The 19,499-nt window shown below is 40.6% G+C and overlaps 1 protein-coding gene and 2 long non-coding RNA genes across 4 annotated transcripts in view; 1 reads left to right on the forward strand and 2 right to left on the reverse strand.

Moving 5' to 3' along the window:
• FER1L6 (fer-1 like family member 6) overlaps positions 1-19,499 on the forward strand; it is a 163,153-nt gene that overhangs the window by 58,101 nt on the left and 85,553 nt on the right. The window contains 6 exon segments of the mRNA XM_035697460.2: positions 3,818-3,926; positions 4,575-4,758; positions 9,209-9,329; positions 11,574-11,674; positions 15,402-15,492; positions 18,395-18,514. Coding sequence (XP_035553353.2) covers positions 3,818-3,926; positions 4,575-4,758; positions 9,209-9,329; positions 11,574-11,674; positions 15,402-15,492; positions 18,395-18,514 — 726 coding nt within the window.
• LOC125752324 (uncharacterized) lies at positions 551-13,601 on the reverse strand. The gene is made up of 2 exons (XR_007401539.1): positions 12,518-13,601; positions 551-896 (listed from the first exon to the last, which is right to left on the reverse strand). It is a non-coding gene; the product is annotated as an uncharacterized LOC125752324 (long non-coding RNA).
• LOC118350387 (uncharacterized) overlaps positions 13,608-19,499 on the reverse strand; it is a 49,748-nt gene continuing 43,856 nt past the window's right edge. The window contains exons 4-5 of one of the 2 annotated variants that reach the window (XR_007401541.1): positions 13,768-13,856; positions 13,608-13,646 (exon numbers count right to left, since the gene is read on the reverse strand). This is a non-coding gene — a long non-coding RNA (uncharacterized LOC118350387). The remainder of the gene's footprint in view (positions 13,647-13,767; positions 13,857-19,499) is intronic. The other variant, XR_007401540.1, reaches the window with a different exon arrangement.

A 19,499-nucleotide genomic window follows, 5' to 3' on the forward strand; every position in this document is an offset into this window, starting at 1 on the left:
CTATAGCAATCTTTCCTACTGTCAAAACAATCCAATCTTTTCTAGACAGGAATTAGCCAAGTAGAAAGGGCCTAATAGAAGATTTTATTAACTCATGTTAATATCTTCAAGATATTTTGCTGAGGCCCCTTGAAAAAAAAATTCTAGCAGAAAGCAAGGGTAGTTGGGAATATATGTAGAGTGTACATTTCTTTTTCTTTCTTTCTTTCTTTTTTTTTTTTTTTTTTTAGAGTGTACATTTCTTACAAGACCAAGGGCCCATCTTGGCTCTTGGATAGAAGGTGGTAGGAGAGGAAAAATGCATGTCTCATTCAAACCTTTATTTCTCCTTCTTTGTCTCTTCGTCTTGGATTCTTGTTTGTGGTCAGTTTCTTGCTGAGCTTATTAGTTATCTATTGCTCTATAACAATTACCCCCAAATTTAGCAACTTAAAATTACAACTGATTATTTTTTCTGTGGTTGAGGAATTTGGGAATACCTAGCTTGGTGGTTCTGGCTCAGAATTTTCCATGGTATTTTTTTTTTAAGATTTTATTTATTTATTCATGAGAGAGACACACACAGAGAGAGAGAGAGAGAGGGAGAGAGAGAGAGAGGCAGAGACACAGGCAGAGGGAGAAGCAGGCTGCATGCAGGGAGCCCGATGTGGGACTCTATCCCGGGACTCCAGGATCACACCCTGGGCTGAAGGCAGGCACTAAACTGCTGAGCCACCCAGGCATCCCATCCATACGGTTTAATTAAGATGTTGGTAGAGGCTGTAGTCATCTGACAACTTGACTGGAACTCTGGGATCTACTTCCAAGATGGTGCACTGTTATGGCTATTGCCAGGAGGACTTGGTTCCTCACCACACGGACCTTTGCTTAGTATCTTCATGGCAGTTGGCTTCTCCCTGAATGGAGTGGGTGATCCAAGAGAGAATAAGGCAGAAACTTCAATGTCTTTTACGACCAAACCCTTAGTAGTCACATACTGATATTTATGCCACATTCTAATTGTTAGAAGTGAGTGACTAAGCCCAGTCCACATTGAAAGGGAGGAGTATTAGGCTTCATCTTTTGAGGGAGGTTTTTCCAAGGATTTGTGGACATATTTTAAAACCACCACCCTGGACTTCTACCTTCTTCAGTGCCTCAACAGCTCAGACCTCACCCTTACCAATATGGTAATGGTAATATCTATCCTTGCAGCATCTTCTTTTTTAGCTCTTCGGGGTCCTGAGCTCCTATCTCCCTTGCTGCAGCCATGTTTAATTGCATCCCTAGACAAGTGAGATCCCGTGACATTGGCTTTTCCAACTCACACCATCACCACTGTCAAAGCTTATCTTGCTATGCCGAGCTTTCACAGAGCATAGCCAATCTAGTAGATGTGTTCATTTTCAGATTCTGTGAACATGTACTGACCAGCTTCTTTTTTAAACATCATCCTCAATATTGGTAGGAATACAAATAGAGTCTGACTCCATGGAAATTATGATATAGAAAGGGAGGTAAGTCATACAAAATAAATGTGCAGGAAGTAAAAAGTGGTATGTACAATAAGGAGCTACAGATAAAGACTAATATTTCCTGGAGTGGGTGAAATATTATGATTAAAATGTTCTCAAGTAAGACAGCTGGATTTTAGATGTGGCAGTGGTTACTGCCCAGCCTATAGAGAGACATTGCCTCTGGGTCTTAGGGCAAGTGACATAAGCTCCTTACACTTATTTCCAATAATAATCTCTGCTTCATAGGCTCACAGTGAGAATTTAATTAATTAACATACACAAAGTGCTAAGAACGGAGCCTGGCACATATTAGGCTTATTTAGTAACTTTGGACAGATGTTTTAAATTTTCACAATTTGCATTGTCCTCATCTTTTAAAAGGTAGAATAAAAGCATCTCCCTTCTAGGGTAGTTTTGAGAATTACATGAGATAAAGTAGGTAAAGGTCTTAATACCACATCTGACGCATAATAAGGGCTCAGGAAACATTATCATCATAATTTCTCCAACTCAGGAAGTCAAAGTATGCTTCCAAAAGAAAAGGCCATTTGAGTTAGACTGCAAAGGATGGGTAGAATTAAGAGATTAATTTTATCCATTGAAATACTTGCCACAACTACCATTCTTGTGACATTTGTATGTGTAGGCTTTATATGAGGTGCTCCACGTGGATGGTCTCATTATTCCCCCCTGTAGGCCCTGCAACAATGTTTATTTCACAGACAGGGAAAGTGACACCCAGAGAGTGGACATGATTTTCCTTAAGTCAACCAGCTTGGAAGTAGCAGCACTAGGGTTTGAAGAAAGGTTTATCTGGCTAGGAAATCTGACATCTCTCTTCCTATTTACATTGACCATATTCCCACCAGGTCTCCAAATACTTTTTGACCTCCTCCCAGAGAGTAAACTTGGCCCCAAGAAGGCAAGATAAGTGGCTTTACAGCCAGTGGATACCGTGGCAGCAGGTGGGAAGGGTGTGTGCTCTGTGACTAAGAGCTAGCCCTGGGGCCCCACCCTGTCGAATATCTTCTGATCAATAGAAACATTTCCTGCTGCTGTCAAAGGCAAGGAGGCTACTGTGTGAAGGAAACGTCACCTTTTTGAGATCTGTTGGCTCTCTGAGGGATAGGATTCAGAGCTCTTGATTGAATGGGGCCCTTAGCTCTAAAGCCACAACTACTTATTTTCCTTAAACCAACCTTATTGCTTCTCCATGGAATTTAATAAATCCAACTGGGAAACCAGGAAGCATAGACTATATGTAGCTCATTAAGCCTCTTTGCTCAGAAATGTGATGCTGTGTCAGTGTGTCAGCTACATTTCAGCTATATCTGCTCCCTGGACTATCATCAACCTGTTTCACATCAATAGGAGTCACCTACAAATAGTAGTCCTGTCTTCCACAATGTAAGCTACTTGAGAGGGCAGCCAAGCCTCAAATCTTGGCTGATTTCAACATGCTTTGTGACCTGGGGTAGCCCCTTAGTCTCCCTGAGCTTTAGTTTATTCAGATAGAAGGAAGTTGAAGCAGAGGAACTCCAAGACCCTTTTCAGTGTAAAAACAGATGTGATCCTGAGACCCTACATACTTATAGCTCATCCTGGATGCACTGGATTGGCTGATGTTCATGCAAGTGCCTAGCCCTCCTGTCTCTTTTATCCAGGCTTGCATTGTTTCAGGAAGCAAGATCTGTCTTTGAGCAGCAGCAAGGTGTTGGGTTATGACGTAGGAGCCCAAAGAGCACCGGCGTGTAGTCAGAATATTTAGGAAAGTTACTAAACTCAACCTTAAGTTTAGTTTCCTTAGCTCCCTTCCCTGTAAAATGGGAATGGTCCAGATTTGACCTCTTAAGGTTTTTGAGGAACAGATATAATGGATGTGACCATCCTGTATAATCCATAAAATAATGCTCCAATATAAGGGTTTGATCCTGTGACTGTGTTTTCTAAATGCCTGCTCACCTGAAGGCCATTCCAGACCTGTGTTTTGCTGGTAGTACCATAGAAGCATACACATGCCAACCTTTGTCTTTAAAATAAATTAAAAAAAAAAAAAGATTTTAATTGCAAGGTAGAAACTCGGAAGATTGAGATTACATCATTCTAGATAAATGGCTGAATCTAGATTTGTAATTTGTAGGTCCTGGTTCCTGCCTGCCTGATTGATTAATGGGGAAATGATGTGCCATTCTAGGCTGACACCAAAACTCCAGTGCCCATAAATCATCCTGCACCAGTTAACATCACTAATTCAGCTTCCTGGTAATAAATTAAAAAAAAAAATAGAGCCAGGCTTGTCTAATATTTTCTTTCTTCTATAGATTATACCAGAAAAATATGAGGAATTTTTACTCTTTGGAACATTTTTTGAAGCTACCATGATTGACCGGAAGATTGGAGATAAACCCATTAGCTTTGAAGTTTCTATTGGTAAGTGCAAACAAGCACAGTACTTGGCATATGGCATTGGCTTTACACCTGTTTCTTGAATGAATAAGTTAGTGTCTTCCATAGAAGTGATAGCATTCTGGCAGAGAGTTGCACCTCAGAAAGAAATGAACAATTCTTTGTTCACTTTAGTGTTAATATATGAAGGATAGATTTATTTTCATACTTCATGAAAATAGTGGTAACTCCTCATAGAGTTATTGCAAGAATGTAATGAGTTAATGCATGTGAGGTCTTGTGCATATTATAAATGCTGTTATTATAACTCCCAAAAATCTTCCTGAGCTGTTGTATGACTGGGAAAACCTTTCCAAGAAATAGCATTCCATTAGAGAAGATCTTGATTCACATCAGGAGAGTGCCTAAGGAGCAAAGGAAGTAGAGATGGAATCCAGTTAATTTGTGACTTAAATAGTTTTTACATAAGAGAACATAAGAGGTATGTAGATGATGGCTCACCATCATTGTCAATCTTATTACTTTGGTTTGATGATCACATTTCCCATCTTCATACTGAGGTCTTATTTCTCTGCCCTGGGAGGATATGACCTTGGATCCCTACTGCCAAATAGCCAGATTCTGCTTGTTGACACCTACCTGGCCTCTCTCCCCTTGCTGTGATCTCTATAGGTAATTTTGGGAACCTGCTTGATGGAGGTTCCCATCATGGAAGTAAGAAGAAGTCAGCTGAATCAGCTGAAGAAGACAATCTCCCACTCCTGCAGGAAGGAGAAGGGGATACAGCCCACAGTGTTGCCATCCCTATGCTCTCCACCACTCACCCAAAGAAACCACTCGTGACAGAAGGGAACAGGTAGGAGACACAGGAGGGGAGAACAGCCAGGGTTTTGACAGTGAGAGTCTGATCTGTTTCTGGGACTGTTTGATTCAGATCTTCCCTAAAACAAAAAACATCATTTTTTAATCTCAGTTATGGGAGCAAGGCATGAACAGGGGCAACATGGTCAGTGACACTCTACTGAATCCTAAGTGACAAGTTGACAACTCTCCAAATGTCACATCCGGTTATTCATCTAAGGGCAGACCAATGATGATGGCTATTATTACCATATCTATAACTTTGAACATAACAAGGTAGGAAGGTCAGAATTTAACATTTCAATCCAAGCCCTATTAACAGTTGCTATATTCATCTGAGCTCTGTGCCGTTATGTAAATGGGATTATTGGATACATCATTTCTTATCTTGTTTTTGCTGCAAACTAAAGAACTCAAAAAACAACTGTCAGCCAGTGGAAAAGACCATTTTGGGAAAAATCTGGGGTACCTCCATGCACACTCACTTATCCTTAACCTACATGAACTTTCAACATCCAAAGAAAAGTAAAATTCTAGACCTCTGTTGTAAGAAATTGATATTGAGCATCAACCACGTGATTTACAAGAAGAAGGCAAAGCCACACACAGGGAGAGTTTTCTGTAATCTGAGCTTTGTGCTATGAGAAAAACCTTTATCTTCTCATTAGGTTCTCATAAGAGAACATAGTTCTCCCCCTTTGTATGTGAGGAGATTGGAACTACACTGCTGGTGCTCTTCACTCTCTCCACTCTTCCTGACCTAGACACTCTCTCTGGGCACAGGCCCATAGCTTACTGAGCACTGTCAGGATAATAAGGACTCCCAAACACGTTTCCCCAGAAAGCCCTCTTCTCTGAGCAGCAGATGCAAACACCCCTATTGGATGTCCCAAGGTTGTAGCAGGTTCATCGTCTCCATAGACAACTTTGCTCCTCTTTCTATCTTTCCCATCTCATGGACTGGCCCTACCATTCTCTGTGTCCTCTGAACCACATACCAGAAAGCTGGCAGCTGCCCTCTTTTCCCTTCCTTCCCACATCCAGTCAACAATGAAGTCTGGTCAATTTTGGTTCTCAACTATTTCTCATATTGATTGCCATTTCTTTATTTCTGGCCATTGGCATCTTTGAACTGGATTATTCTAAAAACTTCCTATCTGACTCAGATCTTCTTCAAGAAATTCACCAAACTATCTATCAGAGCCAGTTACTCTGAAATCATTCATTGGCTGCCTGTGGCTTTCAGGATTATTTTTAAAGGCCACACCTTGTTGTCTCCATCCCCATTTACTTCTCTACCGTCGTCTCCAGTCACTCCCCACACTCCGCCATCCCTTCAGACACTCAATGTCTCTAGTGGTTCTCCAAATGTGTCCTGCTATTTGCTGCTTCTGGGCCTTTGACTATGCTCTTCCCTCTGCCAGTCAACAAGCCTCCTTGTCAGAACTTCTGGTTCCCATCACCCTTCAAGGTTAAGCTTACATTCTTTTCCTTGAATCCCAAGTCTGATTGGACTTCTGGACTCCCCTCCACCAAGTACCAATCACACTGCATTAGGATGTTTTTATTTGTCTGTCTCCTATGAGACTCTGAGCACTCTGAGTACAGGGACTGTGTCTTATTAACCTGTGTATCTGTTCTTCTCTAAGCCTGGAATGTAATAGGTCCTCATAGATGTTTTTGAATGAGTTAAGGAATTACCATAACTGGATTTGGAACAGGGTACTATAGGGACGGAGAGAGGAGGCGAGTAACTTACTTTCCCTGGGGAGGAGGTGAGGAATTGAGAAAGGTTACGGAAAAAGTAATATCCTAAAGGATGGGAAGGGGTTTAAGCAGTGGAAAGAGAGTGTTTGGGACAAAGTATGAAGGAGTGAGTAAAAATAATCTTAGCTGTTTATTAGCTCATTTTTGAGTGTGTCCTATATTTTCTAAATCCTGTCCCTCCCATAGACCACCTTCCTTGAGATGTTTTTTTGCTCCCTGGAAGGCATATTGTTGTCCATTCTTGTTTCCACACCCAACAAGGAAACCAAACTTCCAAGTCTTTTGATGGTTTCTTTGTCTATTCTCAAAACTGAGTTGATCAATGAGTCAACTTATTACAGATCAATAAGTTGATCTTATCACTGGATGTGAAAACTCAGGGATACTTTTCTGAGACAACTCAGAGATACTGTTCATCCTTTTATTGGGACCAGGCAGGGAAAACCTCCCCTCCCTTGTTGGACTAGCCCATTTTTGATGATGGTTGAAAATGTCAGATCTAGTGTGGGAATGTTTTGGGGAGGAAATCAGAAATATCAAAGCACTCCTGGATGGACCTCATATTAGTGTTGGCCAGCTGGCTCAAGGAGACCAAGATTAATCATGCTGTTTCTTGGACTTTCTGTCTCTCAGGAATATTTCTCAGTCACTATATTGAGGTTCTGTTGACATAGTGGCAAACCAGAGTGGCAGGAGCTGCATTGGAAGATCCTATGTCTATGATAGACACATGTGTGCATGGATACATGGACACACAGAAGCATGCACATTCATGCACACACACATTCACGCATATAATTGAGTTGTGTGTTGCCTTCATTAAAATGCTTCCTTGAGTTTGTTCTAGGCTTTACAGTTTTACAAAGCACATGCATTCACATATGATTTATGTGTTGGGCTGGAGTTCAGAATGAGATGAAGCACAGAACACTCATAGCAGTTCATCATTTCATTCTCAGGACTCTAGGGCTACCCTTGCCCAAAGTCACAAGGCTGGTCTTGTGTCAGGGCAGCCATTCAAACTGGCAGCCTTCTTTTCCCACTGGCAGCACAGTGCCCTCATGGTGTACTCCCATCTGCTGTGCTCCATCTGTAGTGAGTTTGCCTGAGACCCACAGCATCCCAGTCCCAGATCCAGTATGACTAGGAGAACTCTGGGAATCCAAAAGACAGAGTCCCTGAACATCATTAGCACAAAATAATCTGAACCATAGAAACCTTAGAACAAAAGACAATTTTGGGCCAAAATGTATCTTGTTGGGTTCTCAGTACAATAATTTTAAAAGAAATGGAAGCACAGTTTGATTTCTAACTTACTTATTTATTTATTTATTTATTTATTTATTTATTTATTTATTGTTTCCTGCTATAATAACAACCTCAGGTTCTGCCAAGAATTTATTTGGCTTCTCTTCTAAATGGATGCTTCCTGATTTATTTTTTGCAGAATAGACTATAGGACACCTTTGCTAACTTTATGGTCCCCAGAAGAAATTTGGGTTGGAGAGCTAAAAAGAACAACCACCCATTCTTTCAGGCTGAACTTCTCCTTAGTTTTCTGGAATGAAAACAAAGCTTTTCTCTCCCTCTGCCTCTCCTTTCTCTGCCTCTACATATATGTGACTCCAAACACCATCCACATTAATAGAGCCACACATCTCACAGTGCCCATTCAAAGAACTTTGCCTTGGCTTTCCTTCCCTGTTTCTCTTCTCAGTCCCAGCTGTTTGTAGGAAAATTACAGGAGGCTTGAGGAAAACCTAGTCAAGGATATAGCTGTCATTTGACAGAGAACTTCAACTTTTTGCCACACTTCTCCCACTTTACTGTCTCACCCCATTCCCTTTTTCCTGGGGGAGCAAAACTGATGAATTAATTCCTTCTTTTGTGTCTTTAATCTCACCATGTTGACTATCTTTTTCTCATCAGCTTTTAAGCATATCCAACCGTCATCCTCAAATGTTTCTTTTGGCTCCAAATCTCCCCTTTAGCTATGTTGCCATCCCTTTTGTCTCTTCTTAGCCAAGTGTGTCACCTGCATTATCAGCCCCAAAGCCTGGCAGCGGTAAATTTTGGATACATGCATGAATGGATGGATGGATAGATGGATGAATGGATGGACGGATAGATGCATGGATGGACAGAGGACAAATAGATGAGTGATGGATGGAGGGATGCATGGATGCATGGATGCATGCATGCCTAGATGGCAGCATGGTTGCTCCAGTTTAGATTGCGGAACATGCTTCATCATCATTAATAATATGTGACGCTCTTAAAGTTCATTCACATGTTATCTCAATTGATTTTCACACAGTGTGTATCTTGTAGACATTAAAGGGAAAATGTTAGTTTTTCTCCTTCTCTTCTCTTTTCAACCGGAAAGAAAAGTTCCTCCTTGCAGAAGGTTTGCCTGATAAACCCTGCCCCCTGGTGCTCAGCTCTAGGCTTTGCCTTGGGTCTGATGACTGTAGCTGTTAGTATCTCACCATTATCACTACATATCTATTCATTGTTTATTGTTCGTAGGTCCCCAGTTAGAAAGGAGTTAATAGTTTGATTGTTTTGCCACCGCCTCCTTCATCCCATTCAGAATGTAAAAAACATGAACATGTGGCTGGAATTGCCTGAAAAATACCAGTTGCCAACTAATGTCCAGACCAAACTTGTTTTCACAGGAATTACAACTATTTGCCTTTTGAAGCCAAGAAGCCCTGTGTCTATTTCATCAGTTCTTGGGGAGACCAGACCTTTAGGCTGCACTGGTCCAACATGCTGGAGAAAATGGCAGACCTACTGGTAGGTGACTCTCAAAGGTGATGGATTTGAACACTGGGTGGATGGAGGCAAGGAGAGGGTGCCTCCTTTTCACTTAGGAGAGGGCTTTGACCTCAATTTAAATACAAATAAATTGCAGCTGCTGCATTGGAAGGCACAGAGTTCCTACCCTGTGGATGTAGGGGAATGAGAATACATTTTTACTTTAAATAGAAATATCTGGATTAGAATCCCTGCTCTACTTCTTAACGTTATAGGACCTAGGGATAGGCTGTTTTCCTTATCTTCAAAAGGCAGGAGATTGACAACTTTCTCACAAAATTGTTAGATCAAGGCTTCAACTCATAAAAAATTCTAAGTCCTTAACATGGAGAATCGCCTACACGGTGAAGTCCCGCCACCTCTCCAGTCCTGCCTCTCACATACTCTCTCTTTTGTCCCAAGCACGTTGGACTTTTAGTTTCTTGAAGAACGAAGTTTCTGCATGCCTGATTTCCACCTCCATGCTGTTCCCTCATCTTGAGCTACTTTTCCCCTCCACGCTTCTCCCATATCACCCATCCACCTCCACAGCTCAGTTTCAACTACTTCCTCAGAAAAGACTTCTGGCTTCTCCCCCTTTTCCTCTCTTGCAATACTCTGCGCTTTACCTTCAGAGCTCTCTGTACTTTACAATTGATTTGTGTGTTTATTTGTTCAATAACCATTTCCCACTCTTCTTTGGCAACTGGCATAAGACCTGACACCTGAAAAGGGCCGAGAGTTATTTGAGGGATTGAATGTTTGGGAGTATTTATGACAGAGCCAATATGCAGTGACTGCTGGCTTGTTCTACTCAACCCTGGGGAGGAAGGCACTCCTGGGAACTCTGCTTCTTTGGGCTCTTGAGCCTGCCTTTTGCGGCTCTGCCTCTCTCACATTTCTCTTAGTGCATACACAGCTCCAAGGAGCGCCCTCTACTTTCTGTCCCGCCATGCCTCACCAGGTGACCCTCTCATTCCATGACAACCTATTCTAAGGAAAGAACAAATTTCTCTCTCTCATTTGCTTTGTCATTCTGTCTTTAGTTGTGTGAAACAGAGAATCGCTGCTGGCCTTGGGGAATCCAGGCATCATGGAGGTAGAGCCTAAAGGGGGTAGAGGACCTCCACATTATGTGGAGGTGTAGACTCGCTTTGTAAGGCTGATTTTGCTTCTCCTTCAGGCAAAAGAGAGAGTTTATTTCTAAAAGTCCTGACAAAACAAAGCAGAATATTTCCCTAGAGACCACAACTGCCTTTTCATTCATTTCTAATTCCTTTCTCAGTGCCAGGATCCCTGCCACACTTGGCATATCGTGGCTAACGTGATTGAATGTTTACTAAGCACTAAGTAGTGTTTGAAGAAGTCCACACCTCTCTATGGTGCTATAGGTAGCCGCTATTATTATCTGATTTTATGGGAAACTGGGCATAAGGGGGTTAGTTCACTTGTAAGAATAGAGCCTGGATTTGAACAGAGGTAGTTTGACCTACACATAAATTTTTAACCACTCTGCATTTTGCCTTGGGGAAAAAGGGAAATGTGTGTCTCCAGACATCAAACTTTGATGTGTAGTAGATAATGTGGTTTTTGTAAATTTTAGAAAAGCATTGATAACATACATATTTCCTTTTAAGTGTCCTATCCCTCCAAGCCACTAAATGGAATACAGCCTTTAGGCCTAAAAAAGAAAAGTATGATTATTAAATACACAAGCATATAGCAATTATCATATGCAACCTGTCCTCCTCCTCTATAACACTTCACCCCCTGCTCAAACCCCTATAATCAGAAGAATTGATAACCCTTGAAATTCAGGATTATTCAGTATTACTATATTCCTATATAACCAATCAACTTAAACACTGCTTTTGAAGTTTTTTTTTTTTTAAATAATTGTATCTAATTTACTCTATTTTGTTAGGTATTTCCTGACATGAGGTTTCCCCACAGGATAGACTAAGTAAATGGTTCCCCATTAGGAAATGATCTGGATAGACATTATGAATTTGAACAACACAGGAGATGACTTGTATTTGGAACGATTCCAGTTAAGAAAAACAAGGTTCAAAGTTAGAATGCAGTAGCATTTCCCAGATAGGGCATAAGAAAATGAGGAAACTCTTCATTCATTTCTAAAACACAAAATCAGCAGAATAGTATGTCTGAGATAGTACAATCAGTGTCTCTGCTAGAGTGTCTCCTTCTGCCTCTCATCCCTCCACCTCTATGATTTGTTTTCAGGAAGAGAGTATAGAAGAAGCAAGAGAATTGATCAAGATTTCAGAGACAGCATCAGAAGAGAAAATGAAGACAGTGCTTAGTGACTTCATCAGTCAAAGCAGGTACTGGGAGAAACAGCTGGCATATGAGTTGCTGAGCTTATATGGAATCAGCTTTTAATTACCTTAGAAAAGAGTTGATTTTCTATGCATTCAGATGGCCATTTTATAGAGCTCTATCCATCTTTACTTTGTTCAGTAATTTAGTGGCACTTCTGGCTTCACTGTTGCTTCCTGACATTTAACTAAAGCATAAAGCAAAGGGGGAAAAAAAAAGAGAGAGAAGAAAAGAAAGACTCACTGCAGAGACTTTTAAATGAAACAAGAAAAATGCTAGGAGTGTTATGCCCAGCATGCTTCCTAACATTTGGTAGCTACTCAGCAGCTATTTGACAATTAGATGGATAAGTTATATCAAATACCATTTTTTAAAAGATTTATTTATTTATTTATTTATTTATTTATTTATTTATTTATTTATGAGATATACACAGAGAGAGGCAGAGACATAGGCAGAGGGAGAAGCAGGCTCCCTGCAGGGAGCCCTATGTGGGACTCCATCCCAGGACCCCGGGATCATGCCCTGAGCTGAAGGCAGACACTGAACCACTGAGCCACCCAGAAGTCCCTCAAATGCCATTTAATAGAATTTTTTATATAGCACAATAAGCACCACATAAGGACTCTGATTCCAGGTGGCAAACAATATAACAGAAGATTTAAAAATAGAGTATATTAAATGCTTTTTAGAAAGTAACAAATAATTCCCAATTTTAGTGGCTTAACATAGTATTGATCTGAGTTTGTGTGAGTCAGGAGTCCAGGTGTGGCTTAGCTGGGTCACTTGCTGAGACCCTCTCAGAAACTCCTACAGTCAAGGCATTGACTGAGGGAGGCTGCAGTTACCTTGAGGCTCCAGTGGGCAGGATTCACTGCCAAGACCACTCATATGGTTATTTGCAGAATTCAGTTCTTCACGGGCTGTTGGGTTGAGGACTTTCAGTTCCCTGCTGGCTATTGGTTGGAAGTTAGCCTCAATTCTTTACCATGTGGGCTACCTCTCATGACATGGCAGCTGACTTCATCAGAGTGAGCAAACTGAAAGAGTCAGAGAGAACATGTCAGCAAGATGGAAATCATGGTCTTGTATAACCTAATCTTGGAAGTGACATCTCATCACTCTTACATACTCTACTATGAGCAAGTCACTAGGTCCAGTGCACATTCAAAGAGAGGGAACTGCCCAATGGCATGAAGAGCAGAAGAAGGAGGTCACTGGGGGCCATTGTAGGAGCTGCCTATCACATAAAGAAATGACCTAGACTAACACTTGAAATTAATTAGCTCAAGACTTAAGCAAAAATGAGAATTTGTCATAATGGCAGCAATGAAGTGGCAGAGATTTATTTGATGGAAGGCAAAAACTAGTAGATAAGGGGTAGCTAAGTAGATAAATGCTAGTGTTCTGCTTTATAAGTTCTATCCTTCCTAATTTCTCAATTACCTGTCATTTTTTGCTTTAAAAAGGATAAAAACCAAATAAATATATATATTTTCTTTCTATCAATCTTACTTTTTCATTTCTCATTATAGAAGCAATGTGTATCGGTGCTATTCCTGCTGTGAGCTAAATGCCACCTGCAATTCTCTTTAAGCATCTTTGAAAAGCTTCATGATCTCATATTTTTAGAAACCATTTGTGGGCAAATTATAGCTCAATAATTTCTATATTAGGGGGTTATTTAGGATGATAATCATTGCCCCTTTTTTTCAAGTTTACAAGCAACTGTCAACATATTTATGAGGGTCACACAGAGCTCAAAATGTTAGTTTTATATTTGGTAAACTTGGATTTGAGAAAGCATCTTGGATCTGAGGTCAAGGTGGTCTTCCTGTTCCCTCCCCACATTTGTGGTTAACCACATTTGTGGTTGAGCAGCTGGACTTCTGAGTCCCTCCACCCTCGCCACTGCCTCAGAGGAGACAGGCCACTTGCCACATGAAGGTGAAGAGGCTGTCCACAGGCCACAGCAGGCTGAAAGATGAAGAATGAACAGAAACAGGTGTCATGGTCATTTACTCTGATTCTGATGAGGAAATCAATGATTTCTCCCCCTGTGAGAAAGGGAGAGAAATCAGAAATCAGAAGTGCCTACCTTGTCTCCTTGAGCTGGTCCATCCTGGGAGTGGAATGGGATTTCTTGCAGCTCTCAGAAAGGTAGACATGTGGCAACAAGATGCCTGCCTCAAAATAGAATCCATTTTATTCTTTTTAAAAATTAAGAGAAAATATAACTTGACCAGTATGTCCACAGAGGATTTCAGGTAAGGTTTCTAATTGCTCTGACATAGGACCCCTCACTGTGAGGTCTGGCATCTTAGACTTCCCCTTTTGTTTCCTTGTTTGCTTTCATTTCTCTTTGATTTTCCTCATCACAGTATTAAATGTTCATCTTACAAAAAAAAAAGTAAGAATATATAAAGAAAAAGTATTCTCAATTCTCTCTCTAATCCCACTCTCCAGAGACAAGTGATTTGTCATCCTGGATTTTTTTCCTGTGCATTTGCAAACCCACACATTCCTAAAAACACTACATTTTTTCACAAATATTACACACTTTGTTCAGCAAGTTGCTTTCCCACTATACAGCCTATCACTGGCATATTCCTACAGTAGTCATGATAGTGCTCAGTATTTAATTGTGTGATATGTATGACATATTTAACTGGTCCCTGATATATTAGTTACTTCTATTTATTTTCCTACTATAAACAATGCTACAATAAACATTACTATATGAACATCTTCTTGCAAAATTTTTCAATTGTTTTTGAAGGACAGAATTCTAGTTTAATTTATGGATCAAATTATTTTGATAATAATTCATCTTTAAGGGCTGCCCAGGTGGCTCAGCGGTTTAGCACCTGCCTTCAGCCCAGGGCATGATCCTGGAGTCTCGGGATCAAGTCCCACGTCAGGCTCCCTGCATAGAGCCTGCTTCTCCCTCTGCCTGTGTCTCTGCCTCTCTCTGTCTCTCTCTCTCAAGAATAAATAAATAAAATCTTAAAAAAAATAATAGTTCACTTTTAAGACATTTAAATTTTGGCAAGTACTATCAAATTGTCTCTTGAACATTGTAACAATGATTGGAGGAGAGTGACTATTTCCCCCACCAGCCTTGAATATTATCCCGTTTTTAATAAGTGAAAATGGTATTGATTTTAATTTGCATTTAAGTTATCACTAATGAAGGCAATATATTATTTTCCCAAGTTCTAAAGCCATTATATTTCTTCTTCAATTGCATTTATAACTTTTATCATTTTCTTATTGAGCACATTTTAAACATCATCCCTCAAAATGTTACTAATCAGTCTTTTGTAGGACTGTGAGGACATATCTCAGGATTGAGTAAAAATATTTTTTACATACTACTTTTCAGGAAACTCTTGCTGTGTGTTAAATGTGTAAAATGATGAAAAACTGTTTTATTTTGTGTTTGTTGTTATGATCTTGGATAGCAATCATAATATATATGTATATGAAAGAAAGTAGGAAAACAAGCATCTATTCCTCCAAACTAATATAAAGTCTGGGCATCATTTCCAATCCTCACTTTGTCTCTTAGAAAAGTTAGCACACCATTTCTTAATTCTAAATGAGAAATCTTGGTTCTGCAGCTTTATCAACTTTCCCATTGTATTGCAGAAAGTATATTTGCAAATCTCTGGAATTCCATAAATGGATTTTCACTAAGTAGATTTCAGAATTGTTATTCTTCTCTTATAGTGCCTTTATCTCTGAAGCAGAGAAGAAACCCAAGATGTTGAACCAAACCACTTTAGATAAGAAACGACTTACGCTCTGTTGGCAGGAGCTGGTATGTGAAAATCTATTTATACTTTGAACAGAATTAAAACATGTGCTTTAAAAATAAACCTCACAGATGAGGCATAGGTCATAGACCAGATGAGGATAAGGTTCTAAAAGTTATACATTTGCATGATGTAGAAGCATGAGTGAGAAGGGTAAGCTGGAAAGGAACAGCATTTATTGACCATTTATAAGAATGATCTAGAAGCCCACCAGTCCTACATCTTATTCTGATGGATTTCTCCCTTGCCCATTTTCTCGACATCTGTATTTTGTCAAAGACTATATACTCCTTGACTTGACCTTTGCCTGACAAATGGAGGGACCAGAAAAATAACTGTTCTCTTGCGTTTCCTTCCATTAAGGATTCTGTTTTTAAAAAATTAAGAGAAAATTTAACTTGACTAGTATGTCCACAGAGAATTTCTGGTGAGGTTTCTAATTATTCTGACATAGGACCCCTCATTGGGAGGTATGGCATCTTAGACTTCCCCTTTTGTTTCCTCTGTAATTGATTTTCTTCATCAGAGTATTAAATGCTTATCTTACAAAAACAGGGCAGGAGTGCTGTGTCCTGGAGAACCCACACAGCAATGCATGCCTCACAGATCCTCAGTCCCTGTTGAATGAGTGATGGCTGAGAAATACCAGACCAAGTCAGACTCTGGATTATCTTACCTCAAAGCTTTAGTTCCAGCTGTGGCACCAAGGGATGCTTTGTATGAGGCCATGATAATTCCACAAAGAAAAATTACTCAGTGTTTGACTGGTCAGGGACATTTAAAAGATGTGAATGGGTCCCAGAGAAATTAAATGATTTTTTTAAAGGTCACGGTTAATTAATCATAGTCTAGACACTAAAACCCAAGTCTCTAAAGTGGTTTACCTTTCTTTCCAGGATAATAAACAAAGGTTTGTGTATTCCTCCTCTGAACTCCAAGGGAGGCCAGATTTTCACTATATAGAAGATCTCCCTCCTATTTCATTTCTTCTTTAGCATCTCTGACTGCCCTTCCCTGCTTCTACAACATCCATATACTACATATTGCCCTCAGAATGCTAATGTCTTCTCAGAATCCAGCAGTCCTTGGCCCTGAACAAGTCCATGAATTTGATATCTTGTAGTGGCCCACCTTTCCCTCCTCATCTCTGGACCTCTACTTCCACCTTTCCAATGGACACGTCACTGCTTGTCTCACAGCACCTCCAACTCAACCCATCCTATTAAACCCATCAGCTTCCAATCTAACCTTATTCCACATCCTGGATTAGCACCACTAGCTATACTTGCTGCTCCAACCAGAAGCGGAACTCAACTTTGAATCTTCATTCTTAACCCTCAACAGTCAATTCAACCACTGGCTCTATTGATTCTTCCCCTTAAAGACTCTGGAACTTGCTCCACTTCTTCATCCCCAGAATTGTTGCCTATACTGAGTTCCATAGCACCCACTAGGCTTAGACTACTGCCGTAGGCTTCCTCCAACCCATCTTCCATACTATAACAAAATGGTCTTTCAAAAACACAAACCCGATTAGATCACTATTGCTTCAAAAGTCACTGGCATCTGTCAGCCCTACATACCCTCCATCCGTAACTGTTTCCTCTGTCTGGACTGTCTTATTTCTTCTTATTATCTGATGAATTCTGTTCATTGTTTAAGACTCAGCTCAAATGTCATGTCATCTATAAAACCTAGCTCTGCCTCTCTCTGGTCCCCTGGTATTTTGTACATATGTTGCTTTCAGCTCACCAAGCTATCGGAGTCTCAGGGGGAGGAAGCCTGTGTCTTACTCTGTCCTAGGCCTTGGCTCCTAGTACAGTGCCTGCTACATAACAGGTATTCAGTCCTCCCAGTCAACACATACATAGGGCATCCTATGTGCCAGGCCCTATGCTAGGTCCTGGGAACGCAGAACCATGAGGACTTGGCACTTGCCCTTGAGGAATTTATTAATTGACTGGCTTGTTCATTCCACAAACATTTGTTCAACACCTGCTATGTGCCAGGAACTCTGCCAGACACTGAGAATATAAGAACAAAGTAAGACCAAGTCAGAGGAGGTCCCTCTCCAGTGAAGTTTATATATTTGTTACCTTTGGAAAGGTATGCAACAAATAAACAAAAAATGATTACAGATTATGATTGTGAAGGAAATTTTGTAAGGCTACAGTGATCAGGAGAATGTGGGGGACTTGGTGTGGTAGTGACATTTAAGCTGAGTGTTGAGAAGGAATGATCCATGCAAAGTCCAAGAAAGAATGTTTGAGCAAGAGGAAAGCCCATGCACACCAGTCTTGAGGATGGACTGAGAGAGGCATGTTTTGGGTCCCCTTGAGGACCCATGTGTCAGGGACCCAGCCTAGGAAGCAATATGAGATGAGGCAGAGAATAGGCCAGGGGCACTCATGCCATTGTCTCAGAAATCACTGGAAAGAGTTTGGGGGCTTCCTAAGCACAAAAATGTGGCTGAATGAATGAATTCAAATAAACACTTTCAGATGTTCCAAACACTTGTATGGAGCTCACTGGCAACGTTTCTCAAATAATGCCAGCTTGGTCTGGAAGCAACCCCCAAGCCTCTAGAAGAGGTAGTAAGAGCAGTGAGGAAGGACATTGGTTCTGGACCCTGCTGGGGCTCCACTCCAGCTCAGCCTCTCAGTACTGCATTACTCTCCTTCCTCTGCTATGGTACCCACCTGTCAAACAAAGGTGAGAGGACTTTCACTGCCTCCAGATGCCTATGAAATTTCTGTTAAATGGACAGCATGCACACTGGCAGATCCTGACTCAGGCTCATGAGTGGCTCAGGGTGGAACTTACAAGCCCCTTCAGGATCCTCCAGCAATAAGATAGTCCTTGTCCAGATTTCTAGAAAGATCTACACTGACCCTTATCTTGTTTCAGGAAGCAATGGCCAAGGAGGCCAAGGGAATCATTCAGCAGCAGAAGAAAAAGTTATCTCTTGATGAAATCATCCACGAAGCAGAGAACTTTGTGGAAAAAATACGCTTCCTTGTTGATGAGGTAATCAACTCTAAAGGCAAACTTCCTTTGGGAGATTAAACCAAATGTATTCCTAGTGAGGTTTGAATGTTTGATAAGAGTGCCTGAGCTAAGCAGGCACTATTAGTTTAGGGGTGGAAAGGAGATTTTTAAATTAAGCCAAATATGTACAGCTTTGTTGATTTTTAAATGAAGTCTGCGTATTCAGCAGAAATAAAAAGCACATTCCTTAATGGAATCAAGAAAAGTCAAAATAAGTATGGGACCTTTGATAAGCTTTCAACTGTCAAAGGATTTAAACTCATATTCAGCAAAAGTCAAAACAGCTTCTCATTTTAAAGTTAGTTGTAAACAGTATCTTCTGTGACTTCTAGAATGATCTAAAAAGATCCTCCTATTTGCTTCTGTTAGATACCGGGTTTTGTGTCGGAAGGTTTCAAGGAGAGGTACATACCTACTGCTTCTGTCAGTCTCAAAAGTTGTATTTCTTGGTGCAAATCTATCACTCCCTGGGGACCAAATAAGCAGTGAGATAGGAAGTCATGTCAACAGAGGCAGGAATTTTATTAAGCACCTAGAAGGTTCAAACCAAGCATCAGGACTTTAGGTCTGTGCCTGACTGACCCTCTAGGAAACCTCCTCACTGATATTTCTGTTTCCATATCAAGAGAGAAGGCATGTCCTTTTTGGGAACAAAGGACACTAGAGGATTATAGGGTTAAAAGATAGAACACCTGCTTTGAGCCTAGGAAAGTCAAAGCATAGTTTATGACAATGTACCTCCCTTTTGCTTTGGGCCAGCTATGCTGGCTCAGAAATATGCATTTCAAACACTCACATCCTAATGGGCCTCTTGGCAGGGAATTCTGTAATTCCTATCTCTATTAGCTCAATTTTAAAGTAGAATTTTATGTGCAATTTAGTCAAGTTTCTCCTGAAGAACCACCTAAAATGGAGCTAAAATACTTAGCAGCCATATTTTAGGTCATAAGTCCCTTGTAGAATT

The sequence above is a fragment of the Canis lupus genome, chromosome 13, assembly GCF_003254725.2.
Source record: "Canis lupus dingo isolate Sandy chromosome 13, ASM325472v2, whole genome shotgun sequence".
Classification (NCBI taxonomy): Eukaryota; Metazoa; Chordata; class Mammalia; order Carnivora; family Canidae; genus Canis; species Canis lupus.